The 19,693-nt window shown below is 34.7% G+C and overlaps 1 protein-coding gene across 1 annotated transcript in view; it reads right to left on the bottom strand.

The window, feature by feature from the left end:
- Positions 1–19,693, bottom strand: part of ras (Inosine-5'-monophosphate dehydrogenase ras) — a 62,205-nt gene that overhangs the window by 30,165 nt on the left and 12,347 nt on the right. Inside the window, exon 5 of the mRNA XM_072545855.1 lies at positions 15,036–15,699. Coding sequence (XP_072401956.1) covers positions 15,036–15,699 — 664 coding nt within the window. The remainder of the gene's footprint in view (positions 1–15,035; positions 15,700–19,693) is intronic.

The following is a 19,693-nucleotide window of genomic DNA, read 5'->3' as shown; positions in this document are numbered from 1 at the left end:
AGCCTATTTCTTTTAAAAGTTTCCATAACGTACTTCGACTCATTTCTGGGTAATCCTTATCATCTCGAACTGAGACAAGAACTTTATCCAATGTTGGAAATTCTTGTCTAAAGAAGAATTCATACACTTTCCGTCGAAGTCCTTCTTTAAAATGATATTCTATTTGAAATTTTGGTTTCCCTGGAGCATTACGTGGCATTTGAAAACTACCACATTTCTCTTCTTTAATAACTCTGTAAATCGTAGATTTCCCAACACCAAGTGTACTGCTAACTAACTCAACGGTCTCATCAACACTTTCACATAAACGTTTGTCTGTAAATGATTTAAAACAATTAAATATTAATGTTTTTTCATTAACTGTTTACCAATTTTTTCCAATTTCACCAATTTTTCGGCGTTTACACGGCACTTCCAAATTTTCCATAACACTAGTATACACAATAAACTGCACCTTGCAACTGAAGTACCTACTTTTAGTGAACTGTTAAGAATTTTGAATACGCCACTTGGACCTTCCTACAAAATGGAAAAACCCACTATCACATTTTCTGTGGAATAAGTTTAGAAGGTAATTATCTAGTCAATTACTGTCGTAGATTCCTGGAATTAAAGAATTAAATGTTTGATTGTTGAAACCCTTACTTCGTGGAATGCACTCATTTCAGATAAAATAAAACGTTTTATTTTATCTAAAGAATTAAACTTTATTTTGCAAATAGGTAGGTACTTATTAAACTTTTATTGGTTATATATAACCAATAAAATAAACATCTTACATTTCTTGCAAATTCATTAGTACCTGTTAACCTCCATCACTCCGACACTGACAACCTTATTTAGGGATTATTAACCCTCACAACTATTGTATTCTATTCTGCTCCAACCTTTATACCTGGTGGTCATAGTCAATTTAAAATTGTTTTCCTATGTACTTCTGTAAACTTGTTGACAAATATCTGTTTTTCATTGAGTCACCCGTATCAACAGTTTAGGGATTTGCATACATAATTTATTGTTTTATTACTCTCTCATACATAAAAATACACTATAAAATTTAGAAAGCTTTCATCTCTGCCAATATTCCTCTTATAAAATTACAGAACGAGACATTTATAGAAATGTTCGAAAAAACTTCCGCTTCAACATGACTGAATGGCAATATTAATGAGTCAAATAAAATATAATTATTAGAAGAATTTTTTTACCAAGCAACAAAAACAAAATATTTTGTATTTTGAGAAAAGTCAAAATAACATACAATATAGACATATCATAGAAGTTCCATTAATAAATAAGGTCACTCTCTGTAAACTTGTAGTACGGAGTGTACCAACGAGGCGAAGAGACCGAGCGCATTATGTATCTCTTTTCCTCCGAATGCGTTCTCACTTAATTTTCTACGCAAGTGGACAAATTTGTCAAGTATCACCTTAAATTTGACAAGCTGTACGTACCGCACTTGTGGAAGTGATTGGACGGATGACTGGTGATTCTTACGTTTAAAACATCCTGCAAGATCATGTTTTGTCCTATGTTGGTTACATTGGATATGAAAGATTCACGTTAATGCACGATAATGCTCGTCCACATGCCGCTGCCATAGCTAGTAATTATCTTGATGAGGTCCAAATTCGAAGATTGGATTGGCCACCGTCTAGCCCGGAGGGCCAATAGGGCACATGTGGAATCACCTAAAACGCAGCATACGACAAAGAAATCCAGTTCCAAATACGTTGGAGCAGCTTCGGCTTGCTGCGCAGGATGAATGGAATGCAATTTCCCAAGGATATGTCCAAAATTTACTTGTAAGCATGTGAGAAAGATGCAATCAATAATAAGAGCTAGAGGGGGGAATACTCGTTACTGATCACGCACTTCTTTCAGTTTAAACCAGTTGTTTAAGCAATTTAAATTATCATTTAAGTTTAGAGTAAAATAACGTTATTTACCTAATATTAAACATTTATTTTTTTCACAATTTTCTCCGCATAAAAACTTAAAATTGTTCATTAAACATTGTTAAAATAAACTCTATTTTACAATAAACGACTTTCTTGACCAGAATTTATTTTGAAAAAACAAAAATTTGAAAATTCCAAAATATTCGATATTTTTGTCCATGAGTGTATATATTTAAAACACAGAATAGGTCATTCCCCTTATAAAAAAATTGTCAAGTTAAAACAGCTGCATCCTCCACGAAACCGTACAACTTGTCTAATATCGATGATGTTCAGATGATCGTTAATTACAAAATGTTTTCTTTAGAATCTCTAAATATTCAAATAAAAACCTGCAATGTATTATTAATTTCATGGTTTATTTAACATTGCCACAAATTAAACATTCCGATCAAACTTCTAAAATTCCGATAAAAAAGATATACGTCACAATATAGTCGTCATCTTTTATTATGGTTTTGTAATATGTTTAAGCCACGTTTTGGGTTACGATGAAATTTTGGAATATTTTGAGAATCGGATGATTTGCGTCCAATAATTACTAAGTAATAGAATAACAACAACAATAATGCTCTTTAAAAATGTTCTGAAACTGTTTTCTTTATTATTATGATTATACTTTTGATTATTATGTTTATATGGGGTTAGCCACAATTGATTATAATGAAAATTACATTTTTAAATAAAGTTTGAAGTTTAGATTTCCGGACTGAAAATCGATACATCAAACGGTATTTAAAAATGTAATTTTCATTAGCAATCAATTGTGACTGATTGATTGATTTACTTATTAACTACTTTACAAATACACATACTGTTCGTAGCAAGTCAAAAAGACATATTAAATAAAAAAGGTATATAAACGTAACTGAAAACATCACAAACAAGAACACAGATTAGCAGAAATTTATGACAAAGTCACACTAAGAAGTTCAGTGGATGTTCTGCAATGAGTCATATATTCTTCTGGGCAGTAAAAGCAAGAATTCAGCAGATATTTTTTTATAACTTTTTCGAAACTATTACAGCTTAGCTGTTTAATATTGTTACGAACATGCTTTCGAGATGGCCCAGGTAACGGTTGCATTGCATCTCTAATACTCCTCGAGAAGCTTCGAGATCCATCTAGTGAGAGACAGAACAACAGGTCACGTAGGCGAATTAGAGGTGGGACAACTCCCGAATGTTCTGGAACTTAATACTTTTGGTATATATATGACGCGATTTTAGAAGTAGAGTTAGTTGTTAAGATACTACCGAACTGTAAAGTTATAAATAAATATATGTATATAAATTCGAACCGCTCGTTTTATTTAATCTCGCTACAGTGGTGTTACGGTGTGAGTAAAAGAAATAAATTCAGCAGTGACTTTTGAAAAAGACTTTTGAACTTTTGAAAAGTATTGTTCGTCGGGAACATCCGCGTAGTTCGGTAGTGATCTTTGTACGAAAAGAACATTTAAAAAGTACGTGTGTGCCTGACCAAAGATGCTGCTAGTACAACTTTCAGTAAAACAGTTGCGTGAGCAACTGGAAGAACGCGATGAAGACTGCAGCGGGTCCAAGAAGATACTCCAAGAACGACTAAAAACTGTTCTTAACAAGAATGGAGATGACCCAGAGACATTCCATTTTCAGTCAGCAGAAGAAGCAGTTTTAATGAAGATAGAAGAAAGTTCTAAAAAAACTGATGATAAATTCGAGACTGTTTCCAAAAGATTCGATGAAACGTCTCAAATGATAGAAGAATCTTCTCGAAAGAATGATGAAAGATTCAATGAAACGTCTCAAATTATTAAAGAAATAGCTAGACAAAATGACGAGAAATTTGAAAATGTGTCTAGAAGATTCGATGAGACTTCTCAAATAATTAAAGAAGTATGTAATCAAAACAATGAGAAATTTGAAGAAGTCTCAAGAACATTCGATAAGATACAGAAAAATGTAAACGACAAGATAGAAAACGTAGAAGAGAAGATCAAACAATTAGAGACCATGATAACTAACACAAAAGTACTACCACCAGTTAATACAATAGCCTTAGATCCGGTAGTGAAACAAGAATTACCTAGAGACGAAACGACACATAATATGAGATTCAAATTGCCACCATTTGATGGAAAGTCTTCTTGGTCCATATACCTTAGACAATTTGAAGCTATTGCGACAGCCAATCATTGGACAGAACAAGAAAAAGCTGTTTCCTTGACTGCTGCTTTACGAGGTGATGCTGCAGATATCCTAAGATCGATTCCTAAGGGTCAAGAAAAATGTTACCAGACCTTGTTCACTCGACTAGACAAACGTTACGGAGATGCCCATCTACAACAAGTCTACAAGGCGCACCTAAGAAGTAGAATTCAACGAGCAAGTGAAAATTTGCAAGAGTTTGAAGCAGATGTTGCTCGTATAGTGCGGTTGGCTTATCCGGAGGTACCAGACAACATTTTAGAAGAAATTGCTGTAGATACCTTCGTCAATGGGTTAAAAGAAAGTGAATTACAGAAAGCATTACGACTAGCAAGACCGAAAGTTCTAGATGAAGCGCTCGCTATTGCCTTGGAACATGAAACAGCTAGTCAAACTTCACGGAGTCATCGAGTAAGAACCATTGAAGAAGGCGACGAACCAAACGATGAACGTCTGGAAGAAATGGTACGAAAAGTAGTTCGTAACACGATGCCGAAGAGACGTGAGCCCAGATGTTGGAATTGCGGTGACGTAGGTCATATTAGCCGTAATTGCAAGAAAATGATACAACAGTCGGAAAACTAGAAAGGGTCGACAACAAGGGGCAACTGCCGACCTCGAGAAACAAAGCCCCCATAGTAACTGTGAACATTACGTCCTCAGGTGGAATTCATAGCTTGTACATAGAGGGTCGTATCAATAATAAAAGTAGATCGTTTTTGGTAGATACAGGTGCAACGAGAACTATTGCACGGCCAGAAGTAGTACGAGGCCATCTTAAATTATTGCCTGCAACAGTAAAGCTTAGAACAGCAACTGGTGAGATAATTAATACATATGGCGAGGCTAATATATCAGTATCCATTGGCCAGACCACAGTGAAACATACAGTATTAATTGCAGAGATCTCCGATGAGTTCATATTGGGGATGGATTTACTAAGGAAAGTTGGGGCTGTATTGAATGTCAAAGATGGAGTTCTCGAGATCAGTGGTGAAGAGTTGCCGTTTCATGAAGACAAAGAAGATGTTATCAGCTTAATAACTACTTGTGACGTAACAATACCCGGTAATAGTGAGAAAATTTTGATGACCAGACCTGATGGTTACTGCCGAGAGGGAAGTTTAAGGATGGTCGAAGATGTGAATAATGCCGAGTTCCTAACGGCAAAAGCTTTGGTGAGAATTCGAGATGTCGTTCCTGTAAGAGTTATGAATTTAAAGGGAACTGCTATTAAGTTAAGTAAAAGAACTTTGATCGGACAGTGTGTTCCCGTAGCTTCGATTTGTTCCATGAATACTAATGAGAAACCGTCGAAATCTAAGTATCCAAAGGAGCTTGTTGAGACGATGATTAAAACGTGCCAAGATCTTGATGATGAACGAACTAAAAAAGTGAAGTCTATGCTGATAGAATTTCAAGATGTTTTTGCCATGGATAAGAAGGATAATGGCAAAACAAGCATAGTAAAGCATAAAATTAATACCGGAGACGCTCAGCCAATCAGACAACAACCTAGACGACTTCCATTTTCGAAAAGAGATGAAGCCGAAGACATCATCAAAGATATGAACAAACAAGGGGTAATTGAACCATCAAACAGTCCATGGACATCACCAGTAGTCCTAGTAAAGAAGAAAGATGGTTCAACGCGTTTTTGTATTGACTACCGACAGCTCAATGCAGTAACTAAAAAAGATAGTTATCCTTTGCCCAGAATAGACGATACTTTGGATACACTTTCTGGTTCTCGTTGGTTCTCCACACTCGATCTGAAAAGTGGATATTGGCAAGTAGACATGGAGCCAGCTGATCGTGAAAAAACCGCATTCTCGATAGGATCAGGGCTTTGGCAGTTCACAGTTATGCCCTTTGGTTTATGTAATGCCCCGGCCACATTTGAAAGATTAATGGATGCAGTTTTAAGAAGTCTAACATGGAAAACATGCCTGGTTTATTTGGATGATGTAATTGTAGTTGGAAGATCCTTCGATGAACATGCCAATAATCTAACAGAAGTCTTTCAACGATTGCGGGCAGCGAATCTGAAGTTGAGTCCGAAGAAATGTCACTTGTTTCGACGAGAAGTGAAGTACTTGGGACATATTGTAGCAAGTAATGGTGTAACAGCTGATCCTGAAAAACTTGCAGCAATTAAGGATTGGCCAGTACCAAGAGATAAACACGAAATTAGAAGTTTTCTTGGCCTATGTACATATTACCGCCGTTTTGTCAAAGGATTTGCCAATATCTCCAAGCCATTAACAAAGTTGACAGAAGAAGACAAAGAATATACATGGAGCGAAGAGTGTCAAAGAGCTTTTGAACACTTACAAATGGCTCTGATTAGCGCACCGATTTTAAGCTACCCTAGACAGGCAGGAAAATTTGTGTTGGACACCGATGCAAGCAACAGTGCAATAGGAGCTGTTCTTTCCCAAATCCAAGATGGGCAGGAAAAAGTCATCGCTTACTTTAGCAAAGTCTTGTCAAAACCAGAAAGAAACTATTGCGTTACCAGAAGAGAATTGCTAGGCGTAGTGAAGGCTTGTGAGCATTTCCATAAATACTTGTATGGCAGAAAGTTTCTTCTTCGCACGGATCACGCTGCTCTAAAATGGCTCCTACAATTTCGTAATCCAGAGGGCCAGATGGCAAGATGGTTAGAACGATTACAAGAATATGATTACGAGATCGAACACAGGGCTGGCAGAGTTCATTCAAATGCTGATGCCCTTTCGAGACGGCCGTGCAGTGCAAATTGTAATCACTGTCTTAAATTAGAAGAACGACTTTGCCCCGTGAGACGAACCACCGTCATTAATGAGCAATGGCAGCCTCAACAGCTACAAGACGCTCAAGCAGATGATCCATGTATAAAAAGAGTATTGGATTGGATGCGTCGAAGTGAGAGACCTTCTTGGCAAGACATTAGTGCATGTAGTCCAGAAGTCAAGTGTTACTGGAGCCAATGGAATTGCCTAGTGCTGAAAGATGATCTTCTGTATAGAACCTTTGAGAACGATGATGGTACAGAAACTAAGCTTCAGTTAATTGTACCTAAAAGTAAAGTGTCAGAAGTATTGCGTCAGTTGCATGACGGTGCATCAGGTGGACACTTTGGTATCACGAAGACTCTGCAAAAGGTTCGAGAACGGTTCTATTGGGTGAACTGTAAAGATGATGTAAGAAGATGGTGCCGGAAATGTGAACTGTGTGCAACCAGTAATGGTCCAGCTGGTAAAAAGAGGGCACCTATGAGACAGTACAATGTTGGTAGTCCTATGGAAAGAGTAGCAATCGACATTGCAGGTCCACTTCCAGAGACAAATGATGGAAATAAATATATCCTGGTAGCCATGGATTATTTTACGAAATGGACTGAGGCTTATGCGATACCAAATCAAGAAGCTGCTACCGTTGCAGAGGTACTTGTTAAAGAATTCTTTAGCTGATTTGGTGTTCCCTTGGAGATCCACTCCGACCAAGGGCGAAACTTCGAGTCAACCCTTTTCCAAAACGTTTGTAAATTGATTGGTGTCAATAAGACCAGAACGACACCCCTGCATCCTCAATCAGACGGAATGGTCGAGAGAATGAACCGAACAATGGGTAAACACCTATCCAAGGTTGTATCAGAACATCAAAGAGATTGGGACCAGCATATTCATTTATTCCTAATGGCCTACCGCTCGGCCGTGAATGAAACTACAGGCCAGACTCCAACCTGCCTGATGTTAGGTCGTGAAGTTCGTTTGCCCTGCGACCTAGAGTTTGGCTGCAGACCTTCCGAAGAACATGTTGCAAGCGAAGATTATGTCGACCGCCTGAAGTTAAGAATGAACAACATTCATGAACTTGCCCGACAACACATCCAGATAGCCAGTGACAGAATGAAAGATCAATATGATTCTCGATGCAAGAGTGAAAGCTATGAAGTAGGTGATCTTGTTTGGCTTTATAATCCACAACGTCGTCGAGGCTTGTCTCCCAAACTACAAAGACAATGGGAAGGTCCGTATGAAATTAAAAAGAAAATAAATGACGTAATATACCGAATTAAGAAGTTGCCGAAAGGTAAACCAAAAGTAGTTCACATAAATCGTCTTGCACCATATGCTGGCTCAAATGAAACAGAAGAAGCACGAACCCTTCAACATGAGATCAAAGATGACCGGCGACCAAGCTTTAATGAATTTATGACAAATTACGCAGAGAGAAAGAGTGCTAGATTCGGCGTAACCACAGAAGTTCAGCAGGATCTTTTTAGTGTTCCGCATAACGTCTCTCTAGCCCACTGTGTTGCTCAAGATCTTGAGATGACTAAAGGAATCTCATCCGTATTTTATAAGAAATTCGGTCGTTTGGACGAGTTAAAAAACCAGCAGCCTAAAGTTGGAAGAGTAATGAGATTAGAAGATGGTTCTCGATCTTTGCTGTATATGGTGACCAGGAAGTCGTATACAGACAGGGCAAGCTACGAGGATATATGGCGTGCTCTAACTAATTTGAAGAAAATTGTGTGCAATTACGACATCAAGAATTTGGCCTTACCCAAGATAGGCCATGCACTAGATAATCTGGACTGGAAGATTGTCAGAAGCATGCTTGAAGTGATCTTCCGAGAAACCGGCGTACGAATTACTGTGTGTTGCATTAACCCGATGAAATCGTATCCTTCAAAGTCAGTAGACTGTTATTTCTTTCTAAAGGGTTCATGCAGAGCTGGAGAGTCCTGTAGATTTCGCCATCCTGTGTCTACATATAGAGTTGCTGATCGGGACGGTCAGATTTAAGAGGGGAGCAGTGTTACGAACATGCTTTCGAGATGGCCCAGGTAACGGTTGCATTGCATCTCTAATACTCCTCGAGAAGCTTCGAGATCCATCGAGTGAGAGACAGAACAACAGGTCACGTAGGCGAATTAGAGGTGGGACAACTCCCGAATGTTCTGGAACTTAATACTTTTGGTATATATATGACGCGATTTTAGAAGTAGAGTTAGTTGTTAAGATACTACCGAACTGTAAAGTTATAAATAAATATATGTATATAAATCATGAATGTGTTGCTTGTGTGAGTCCATTTCAAAAGGTAAAAGAAATAATAAGTTAGACTTACTCACAATCAATTTAATTTAACTAATCGGACGACCGGTTTCGCTTTCTATAATATGCAAAGCATCTTCAGGTCACGATACAAAGTTAAAATGCTGAAAATAATAATCCCATATTAGGGTGTTGTCTAATAAAGATAAAAACAAAGATAAAAAACATAGGTAGGTGATATAAATTATATAAATTACAGCAATTATGCCAATATTACATGTCTGTGGTTTTATAAATGAATAAAATGTTTAAGCAGATAAGGTAAGACCCACAAATTGGTAACATAGTCTATTAAACTGTAATGAATTAATAAATAAACCAATAAATAAACATTACTTACATGCCGGTACTCTATTAATTGATGGTTGAAAGAACATGGTTCAAACTATCTTGGATTGTTGATTGGAGAACTCAGGTCAACTATTGTAATTATTTAACAGAGAACGGGGAAGTTCTTGAGGAGACAGATTGTATGATCTTCAATGGATGTACAGATTTGTGGGTGTGCAATTGTATAATCTTGTAGTTATCAAAATTTCTTTGATAAAGTTTTTGCAATATCTGGCAAATTATTGTAAAGTCCAAAAATGTTTATGTTAAAATTAAATTAAGACACTTTTACACACACAGAAACACACAGAAAACACTTAAAAAACGGGGGACGAAACAGACATTTAATTTAAAAGGAGAGGATTTCCAAAAGAACTACATTTCTTAATAGGAGACAATGAGTTTTTTTATGTGCTGTATATCAGATTTTAGAGGTAAACTTGACAAATGTAGGTTAAAGTGTGACAGTTCTTCTTCTATTTTAAATGCTGTAAGTTAAGTTATCCAGTTTATGAAATAAGCTGATATTAATAAAATCTAAAATTTTTTTAATTTTAGATATCAAAGTTATTTGATGTGTTAATATTGGCATACTTTAACAAACTTTAAATAATTGATTTCAATGTAACAATATAAATAATTGTAATACTTAGTAGTAATTACAATACTAAGTATTACAATTATTGATATTGTTACATTGAAATCAATTATTTAAAGTTTGTTAAAGTATGCCAATATTAACACATCAAATAACTTTGATATCTAAAATTAAAAAAATTTTAGATTTTATTAATATCAGCTTATTTCATAAACTGGATAACTTAACTTACAGCATTTAAAATAGAAGAAGAACTGTCACACTTTAACCTACATTTGTCAAGTTTACCTCTAAAATCTGATATACAGCACATAAAAAAACTCATTGTCTCCTATTAAGAAATGTAGTTCTTTTGGAAATCCTCTCCTTTTAAATTAAATGTCTGTTTCGTCCCCCGTTTTTTAAGTGTTTTCTGTGTGTTTCTGTGTGTGTAAAAGTGTCTTAATTTAATTTTAACATAAACATTTTTGGACTTTACAATAATTTGCCAGATATTGCAAAAACTTTATCAAAGAAATTTTGATAACTACAAGATTATACAATTGCACACCCACAAATCTGTACATCCATTGAAGATCATACAATCTGTCTCCTCAAGAACTTCCCCGTTCTCTGTTAAATAATTACAATAGTTGACCTGAGTTCTCCAATCAACAATCCAAGATAGTTTGAACCATGTTCTTTCAACCATCAATTAATAGAGTACCGGCATGTAAGTAATGTTTATTTATTGGTTTATTTATTAATTCATTACAGTTTAATAGACTATGTTACCAATTTGTGGGTCTTACCTTATCTGCTTAAACATTTTATTCATTTATAAAACCACAGACATGTAATATTGGCATAATTGCTGTAATTTATATAATTTATATCACCTACCTATGTTTTTTATCTTTGTTTTTATCTTTATTAGACAACACCCTAATATGGGATTATTATTTTCAGCATTTTAACTTTGTATCGTGACCTGAAGATGCTTTGCATATTATAGAAAGCGAAACCGGTCGTCCGATTAGTTAAATTAAATTGATTGTGAGTAAGTCTAACTTATTATTTCTTTTACCCATATGTATATAAATTCGAACCGCTCGTTTTATTTAATCTCGCTACAATATTTTTTGGTAAAATATTATAATAGTTATAGTTAAGGCAATTTTTATTTAAAAGACGCAATCTACAGCGATTTATTCGTAAGTAGTGTGTTCAATCACAAATTAACCCCTTAATTTGTAATCTCACATTATTCTTAACTTCTTAATCTATATAGTTTCACCGTGTATAAGTGACATTGTAAAACCATATCGTATATTTTAATAATTAGTGCATTTACCTACAACTAAATAAATTGTCGAATAATATATTTTCTAATTGAACTTCCTAAGTGTCGCAATTAAGGCGTAGATTAAATTGTAGGGTAAACAAAGTTTGTTGGTATGGTATGATCGGAATCAATAACCTCTATGTTGAGGTATGAATTATTTGTGAGATTATAAATTGGGGATTTGAGCTCATGTGAGCGCAGTCTACATACAGTCAATCATAAGTAGTTACCTAACGAACATCATATTGTGTAATTACCAGTAGCTGTCAATAAATCAACACTTTTACTCCACAACGTCAACTTTATTATACCTATCATCGTCGACCGACAAGAAGCGGACAAAGAGGCATTTACAAACCGATTCGATCCTCAAATCCAAGTTCGACCGTATTGTGACCGTGAACATCAGACTGGTTTATTAAATGGGCCCGTTTTCTGTGAATTTCACTTAGAACTCAAAATATCAACAGATTAGGTAGCGGCATAATTTTGAATTTGATAAAGAAAAGTCGGCAGTGTTCTAGATAACTAACCCCTGCTAAAATCCTAATAGATCACTTTTGCATTCTGAAAATTTTTGGAGAATAATAAATAATGAAATTGATAGCTTTTTCTTTAGTTGTGAGACATGAGACATGAGCCGGTCTATGGGTCTCCATGTTTTACGGATAGAAAATCGAAGAGATGACCTTTAGACAGTACCGCCTGGTGTCTACAGGGGTACGGAATTTTCGCAAATAAAAAACATGAATTTCGCATTTACTTTTTTTATAATTACAAAATTTCGCATTTATTTTTAATTACGAGTAAAACAATAAAAAACAGAAATTAAATGCTAACATCGTTGTAATTTCGACATTCTACTCTTTAAGAGCTGTTCTTCGATCTGTCACTACAATATTATATTTCCTTCACATTGGGATCTTGGTTCCTACGTATCGATTGAAGGGTTAATTATGAAAGTGAGTATATCCATCTATGTACTCCAATTGTGTCATTGTTCTAAAAAAAAGGAATTTTAGAAAAAGCTTTCTGAGAGTACACTCGAGTTCACAGTAAAACTTGCAGCTATACATGGGTTAAATAACTGTCCAATATGTAAGAAAGCCTCGTTTGTGTCTGTTAAAGTCATATGGAGAGTTAGTTTATTAAAGGCTTTGTCGTTTGCTTTCATAAGCATTTCCTTCAGTGTAGCGTCAATTTCTTCGTTTTTAGTGAGCAATCGAGATGTTTTTACATCAAAATAACCTGGCGATGGTGTTCAAGTGACGATTTAAGCCCTCTAATTTGTTCCATAAACGATGGGCAAATGGATAACTGGCTCCTTTCAAATCGTCTATTAATTTTGGACAGAACTCGGTGGTGAAGATCATTTGAATTTCTAGTTTACGTCTAAAAGTTTCATCGGCGTAAGTGTCTTTGAGAAATTTAATACTGGAATTTTCATTCTCCCACACATCAAAAAAATTGAGTATGTGATTAAGATATTCACTTAGATACGACACTGCTAAAACCCAAGAGTTCCATCTAGTTACAACTGGTGCTGGATAAAGTTTTGCTGGGAGATTGGGTACGTTTTCTTTCAAATAATTCAAGTAAGAGTTCTTCATTTTTCTTGAAAGACAAAAGACTGACTTGACTTTTGCTGTAAACATTTTTAACTCCTTGAACTCTCCTACAAAAACATCACCAACAAGATTAACTTTATGAGCCCAACACTGGTAATGTAAGATATGTGGCCCTATTAGAATTTTTAATAAGTTAAAGCAAGCGGACATGTATCTTTCTGAATCTGATACCAGGCCTTTAACTTGTGAATAATCAATTTCAAAGTCTTTTAATGTATCTATAATTGCCTGTGAACACGTTGATGCCTTGGCAGTATCAAGGAAGTTAACACTTGTTAAAAAACATACTTGATGTAGTACAGAATCTATAGTTCTGAAGATAGTAGCAAAAACACATCTTCCTTGTCCATCCGAGGTTTCGTCTGCTACTATTACAATGGGCTTGTCTTTCAGCTGTTGCTTTGTATTAGCTTTTCCAGACAGTCCACACCGTGGCACCACCTTTCTCCTTAAAGTGTCCGCACATGGAAGAGCACCTGACCTCGGCACATATTTAGCAATATATTCATAGCTGGATGATCCAATTTATGAAGTGGAATGTTGGCTTTCAGACACATACTAACTGTATCCTCCACATTTTCTTCTTTTGCTCGTTTCTGTCTCTTAAAGCCACTAGCAATTGAATTTAAGTAAAAATTAACGAATTTAGCACTGATTGTCCTGGTTGACTAATTTATATTTAGAAAATAAGAATTATCCGACGTTTATCCCTACTTAGATTTTTACCAATACAAAAGACCGAAATGCAGATAACAACAGTCAGCTTATTTATATTTCTCAAAGAATCAACATTGAAAAATATCAATTCCTTATCTTATATTTATCTATTTAATGATGAACAATGAAAGATCCTTCTGTTTCAACACGTGTTACAACAATAAACAATCCTTTCAAAAATTACATAAGAAAACTTTCCGTAAAATCTTTCCATACCTTCGTAACTACCTATCCTTTTTATGTGGAGATTAGAATATTTTGAGTTTTGTTTTATAATTTCCGATGTATTTCATGTTGTATAATAGTTTTCTCCATTCTTTCCTATTTTCATCTTCTCCCCCATATTTTATCTCTTTTTTCTTATCTTTTCCATCATCTATTTCCTCCCTCGTATGCCTCTTGCTTTTTTATTTTATTATTCAGTTTGGTATGATTCTTAAGTGGTTTGCCTTCTCCTTTTTTGTAATGCTATTTTCCCGGTTACCAGTATGACTATATCATAAGCATATCCTAATATTTGTTTAGTGTATTAATGTTTCATGACGACTTCTTTACTTTCTAATCTATCGTTATAATAAACAACACTATTGACAAAGAGTCTCCTTATTTCATCCTTTTTTCGTATTTTCTGTATAATATTGTGTTGCTTAGAAGGGATCCCTCACAACGATCTGTATATGTGTAGTCTTCTAAGCGCAATTTTGTAATTAGGTTTTAAAACGTAGTATAAATAGTAACATTGTAGTATTAAGTAATAAAGATAAAACTAAATATACTTGCATAATAGTTGTTGACATCATTTTATCTTGTACATTACAAAACTTTGTAAGTTATTTATAAATTATTTGTATTGTAAAATTGCTTTTTTAAATGTTAGTTACCACCAGCAAAAGGTCAATGTGCACAAATATTATTTTATAAAATGTTGAAAACAGCTAACAAGAGATTATTATACATAAATATATATTTAACACAAATAAAAATATGGGTGTCATGCTGTACAAGAGAAACTCACTAACAAGATAATTTGGATTCACACGGACCTTACGACAGAGTTCATAGAACTACAAGAAATATTTTAAATTAAATTAATCTTAAAATTAAATAATATAAATGGTTTAAAACAGGTAATTTTTTTTAATACGTTATGTATTTAATGACTATAAAAAAACTTACCATTTCCTGCAATAACTTGAAGGTTAGGGTACGTAGTTTTGATGAACTTGATCATATCTATCTGATAGCTTGAGTTTCCTTGAGAAGAATCTAGAACAACCACATCAACTCCAGCTTGTGCCAAAAGTGCTAACCTGGCTTTGTCATCTTCCCTAGTACCTAAAGCAGCTCCAACGATGAGTTGTTTGTTTTCGTCCTTTGAAGCTATGGGATAACTTTTGGCCTTCTTTAAGTCAGTTCTCGCCATAAGAGCTATGAGACTGCCATTGGTATTCACTATGGGTAATTTTCCTTTTTTACTCTTTTCTAGTATGTGATTAGCTTCTGTTAATGTTACTCCAGACTGAGCTGTCACTAAATTCTCTAATTTCGTCATTATTTGTTCTAACTTAATACTTTCAAAATTAATGTCGTCTAAGAAGTCAATATCTCTCGAAGTTACAATACCCACTAATTTACCACCAAGTTTTCCATTCTCAGTAATTGGAATTCCACAGAAGCCATGCTCATTTTTTACTTTAAGTACATCTGACACTGTGTTTGTAGGGCACAGAACCACTGGATCATGAATAAACCCATGTTTGTATTTCTTTACCTTGTGTACTTCACTTGCTTGATATGATGGGAGGCAGTTGTGATGAATAATTCCAATACCGCCACAAAGCTAAGAAAAACGTAAACAACAATAAAATATGTGTACTTACAACTTACATCAGCTATAACTTAAAATATTTAACCCGGCGCCGGTGTGGTGGGGTATGACATACCCCAGTAAGTTTAAAATTAGCGCCAATATTTTTATCGGCAAATTAGCGCGACAGACATTTGTACCTTTCGTTAGAACCTTGAATGAGGTCTCACAGTTGTTGATTTACTAGAGAAGTGAACGCACTCATCGTTGTTTTGATCCAAACGTCGTTGGGGTATCATATACTCCACCACACAGGTTAGTTAATATATTTCTGGTAGTATTGTTTGAGTTCGGCATTCACATTTTTATATAATTTCGTTTGAAATTATTTATTTTTTATGAAAATGTGAAATTTTATACGAAAAATGATAGTACTGGCGACAGTAAGGAACAAGAAATAATTTTTTTATAACGTTACAAAATGTTCGGTAGATGAATTGTCGGTGTCATACGATCTTTCACGTAATAGCAAAAGATTGCCCATTACAATTTTTTATACGATACTCAACTGTGCAGGTATAAATGCTAGAGTACTTTATCAACAAAATACTGGCGATTTTCAGACAAAACGAAGGGAATTTTTGAAATTATTAGCAATACAGTTACTAACAGAATACAAACAAATTAGGTCTACCAACTTAAGGCTTCCGCGAAATTTACAAGTCCATCCTGAAGGAACTGCAGCAAGTGATGAAGTGCAACCAGGTAAAAGAATGAAAGTGGCCAAAAGATGTAATGTTTGCCCGAGAAAACAGGACAGAAAGACCTTTTATAATTGTGTGATTTGTAAAAAAGCTAAAGTAGACGACAGTTACGAAGATCCAGCGTAAATCCTCATTTTCGTTGTTTACATATTTATCCACGCTGTCAGTAGCGCAGCGGTAACTATTCGGTACCGTTAATTATATAAAAAGCATAATCACGCCACTGTTCACCTCCGGATATAGTCGGCACACGCCACATGAGCGAGGTTAGCTAAAAACAATTAAACTGTATTCTGTATGTTATAGTTTTTCCAAAAATTCATTTATTTTTACTTATTCTCTGATCTTTTTTTATAATTGAGAAAAAATGAGTTTCAGTTTTTTTTAAGCTGAAAAATGACTTTTTTGCTACACAGTTCCTTTTGATTTAAGTTCGTTATTATGTTGAAATATAAATCACACCATAAATTTTCTACAAATGTGTTATTATTTCAATTTTTTTTTAATTTGGGGTATCTGATACACCACCACACAGTTTTTCCATTTTAGTCTACCACACTGGCGCCGGGTTAAATTAGTTATTAGAACACCAAATCGGTCACAATACGAGTATTTTCATTGAAATAATTAGCGGTTTAAAAGATGTATTTACATACCAAGAATTTCTGCCAGTAATGGTGACAAATTGCTTTAAATATCAATTACTACGGAAAAATTTCATTTCAAATCATTACCTAACATAAATTTTACTATAATATAAAACGGGTCAATAAAATGGTTGTCCTAAAAATAAGTTGTACTGCTTCTTAACAGTAGCTATCTTCTCTTCGTTTTTTCACTAGCTTATGCCTTTAAGGCGTCAGGTTGTAATTCTGCCGTTCTTTTATTGACGTTTTTAAGTATCTATGTGTCTTGTCATCAGTTTTATTTCTTCTATATATTTTCCTTTTTTTTGCAAACATAAAGAACGAAATCTGTACGGAGATGATCAGAAATGGTGAGTAAGTGGAAAGTTTTACCATTTTTTACGATTCTCACAAGATCAATAAAATTTATCACTTCCATTGACCGGTCACAATAGAATTTTCATTATTAAAGCCCTATTATCTTTAAAACATATAGCCTGAAATTTCGGTGATTTCATTTGAAATATGCTAACAAGTTAGGGAGATATTGCATTATTTGATATATTTTACAAGATTGGTACGAACCTAATAAAAAAAATTAGGAAAATATGAAGAGAAACTATGGACTTTCACTAAACATTAAGATGATGTCTAAGAAGAAACATAAATTTGGAAGAATCAGTGTGAATGGTCAACCAATAGTAAGGGTAAAAACATACACCTACCTTGGTACGAACGACAATGAAAATTAGGACCATCCCCTAGAATTAAAATGTGGGATAGAGAAAGCAAGATCTGCCATGCCATGATTTATCAGTATTAAAAAAATTAGGTTATTAAGTACGATGTTATCTTTCCTACACTGTTGTACGGAGTTTAGTCGTGAACTCTCACATATACTACTTGCAAGAAAATTGAGTCTTTCTTTTATTAAGAATACATAATGGCAGAAGTATTTCGAAGAAATATATCGAAACGGGTAGAGAAGACAAAAAAGAAACAATAACGAACACGGAATAAGATGAAGAAGAAAAAGAATTGACCTATACAGAAGTGAAAGAGAAATTTTGCAAACTTAAAAACGGAAAAACAGCGGGAGAAGGCGGATAATGTGCAGAACTTATCAAATACGGTGGGGAGGCACTATACAAAAAGATTTATGAACTAATACAGAATATATGGAGCAAACAATTAATGCCCGAAGAATGGAAGAAAGGAATTATAGTGACAATCCCAAAACAAGGAGACCCTTTTGCGAATATGAAGAGAAACTATGAACTTTCACTAAACATTAAGATGATATCTAAGAAGAGACATAAATTTGGAATAGAATATGCGAAAACTACCGAGCAACCAATTTACTGAATGTAACATATAAAGTAATGACAGATATAATTAGAGACAGACTAAAAAATATATATAGAACAAAGCATAGGAGATTGTCAATAAGAATGATAGAATTGACAATGCGAGATTCCCAAGCAACAATAGACACCGGAAGAGAAAGAACAGAAATAATATGAATAAAAAATGGAGTAACAGTAAATGGAGTAAATAAGAATGCAGTACAAATAATAGGATAGGCGGACGATATAACCATAGTAGCAACAGATAAAAGGGCATTAAAAAAAACCTTACAAGAAATAGAAAACGAGGCCAAACTGAGAGAACTGGAAATAAATGGAAATAAAACAAAATACATGAACATAAGCAAGAAAAAGACGACATAAATGACAGAACTGACAATAGATGCACACAGCGGGAAATGCAGCGTTTTAAAGAAATAAAAAAATGTTTAGAGACAAGAAAATAAGCCGAAACACAAAAATGAAAATCTACAAAACGACCATAAGACCAATAGTTGTATATGCTGCAAAAACATTTACATTAACAGCAAGAGAAGAAGAGCAATTGAAAGTTTTTGAGAGAGAAAGATTATCAAAAAATACTGGGACCAAAGAGGGAAAACGAAGAGGATACAAGAGTGGATGGGTCAAAAGAACATAGTTAGAGCAATAAAATCATAAAGAATTAGATGGTATGGACACATAATGAGAAGAGAGAAGAGCAATCCGTTAAGAGTTATAACGGAATGGATACCACCAGGTAAAAGAACCAGAGGTAGACCTAAACTGAGATGGAGATAACAAGTGGAGAAGACTTAAGTAGACTTAAGCAGAAGACTTTAAGTATGGAAATTAGAAATATAGAAAGGACAATCAAAGAGAGAGAAGAATGGAAAGTAGTGGAAACAGCGAAGTCACACCAGAAACTGTAAAACCTACACAGAATGGGATATCAAGAATACAAAAAGAAAAAGAGCTCTTAACTACGATAAAAACAGCCAAATCGAATACCTCGGTCACAACATGAGAAACAGCGGAAATTAATTTTACAGGGAAAACTTTAAGGAAAACGAGGATCAGGAAGGCGAAGAATTTCCTGGCTGAAAAATCTACGGCTGTGGTTCAACACAACAACTGCAGATCTTTTCAGTGTAGCAGCGTGCAAAATACAGATTGTCATGATGGTTGTAAACATCCGAAACGGATAGGCACTTGGTGGCCATTAGTCGGATTTTCGGAGACGAAAAGACCGTTCCTGATACCAAACGAGAGCACCAAAGAAAATTGGAAT

This window comes from Diabrotica undecimpunctata, chromosome 10 (genome assembly GCF_040954645.1).
Source record: "Diabrotica undecimpunctata isolate CICGRU chromosome 10, icDiaUnde3, whole genome shotgun sequence".
Classification (NCBI taxonomy): domain Eukaryota; kingdom Metazoa; phylum Arthropoda; class Insecta; order Coleoptera; family Chrysomelidae; genus Diabrotica; species Diabrotica undecimpunctata.
Note: the sequence above shows the minus strand (reverse complement) of the source record. Positions and strands in the feature narration are given on the sequence as shown.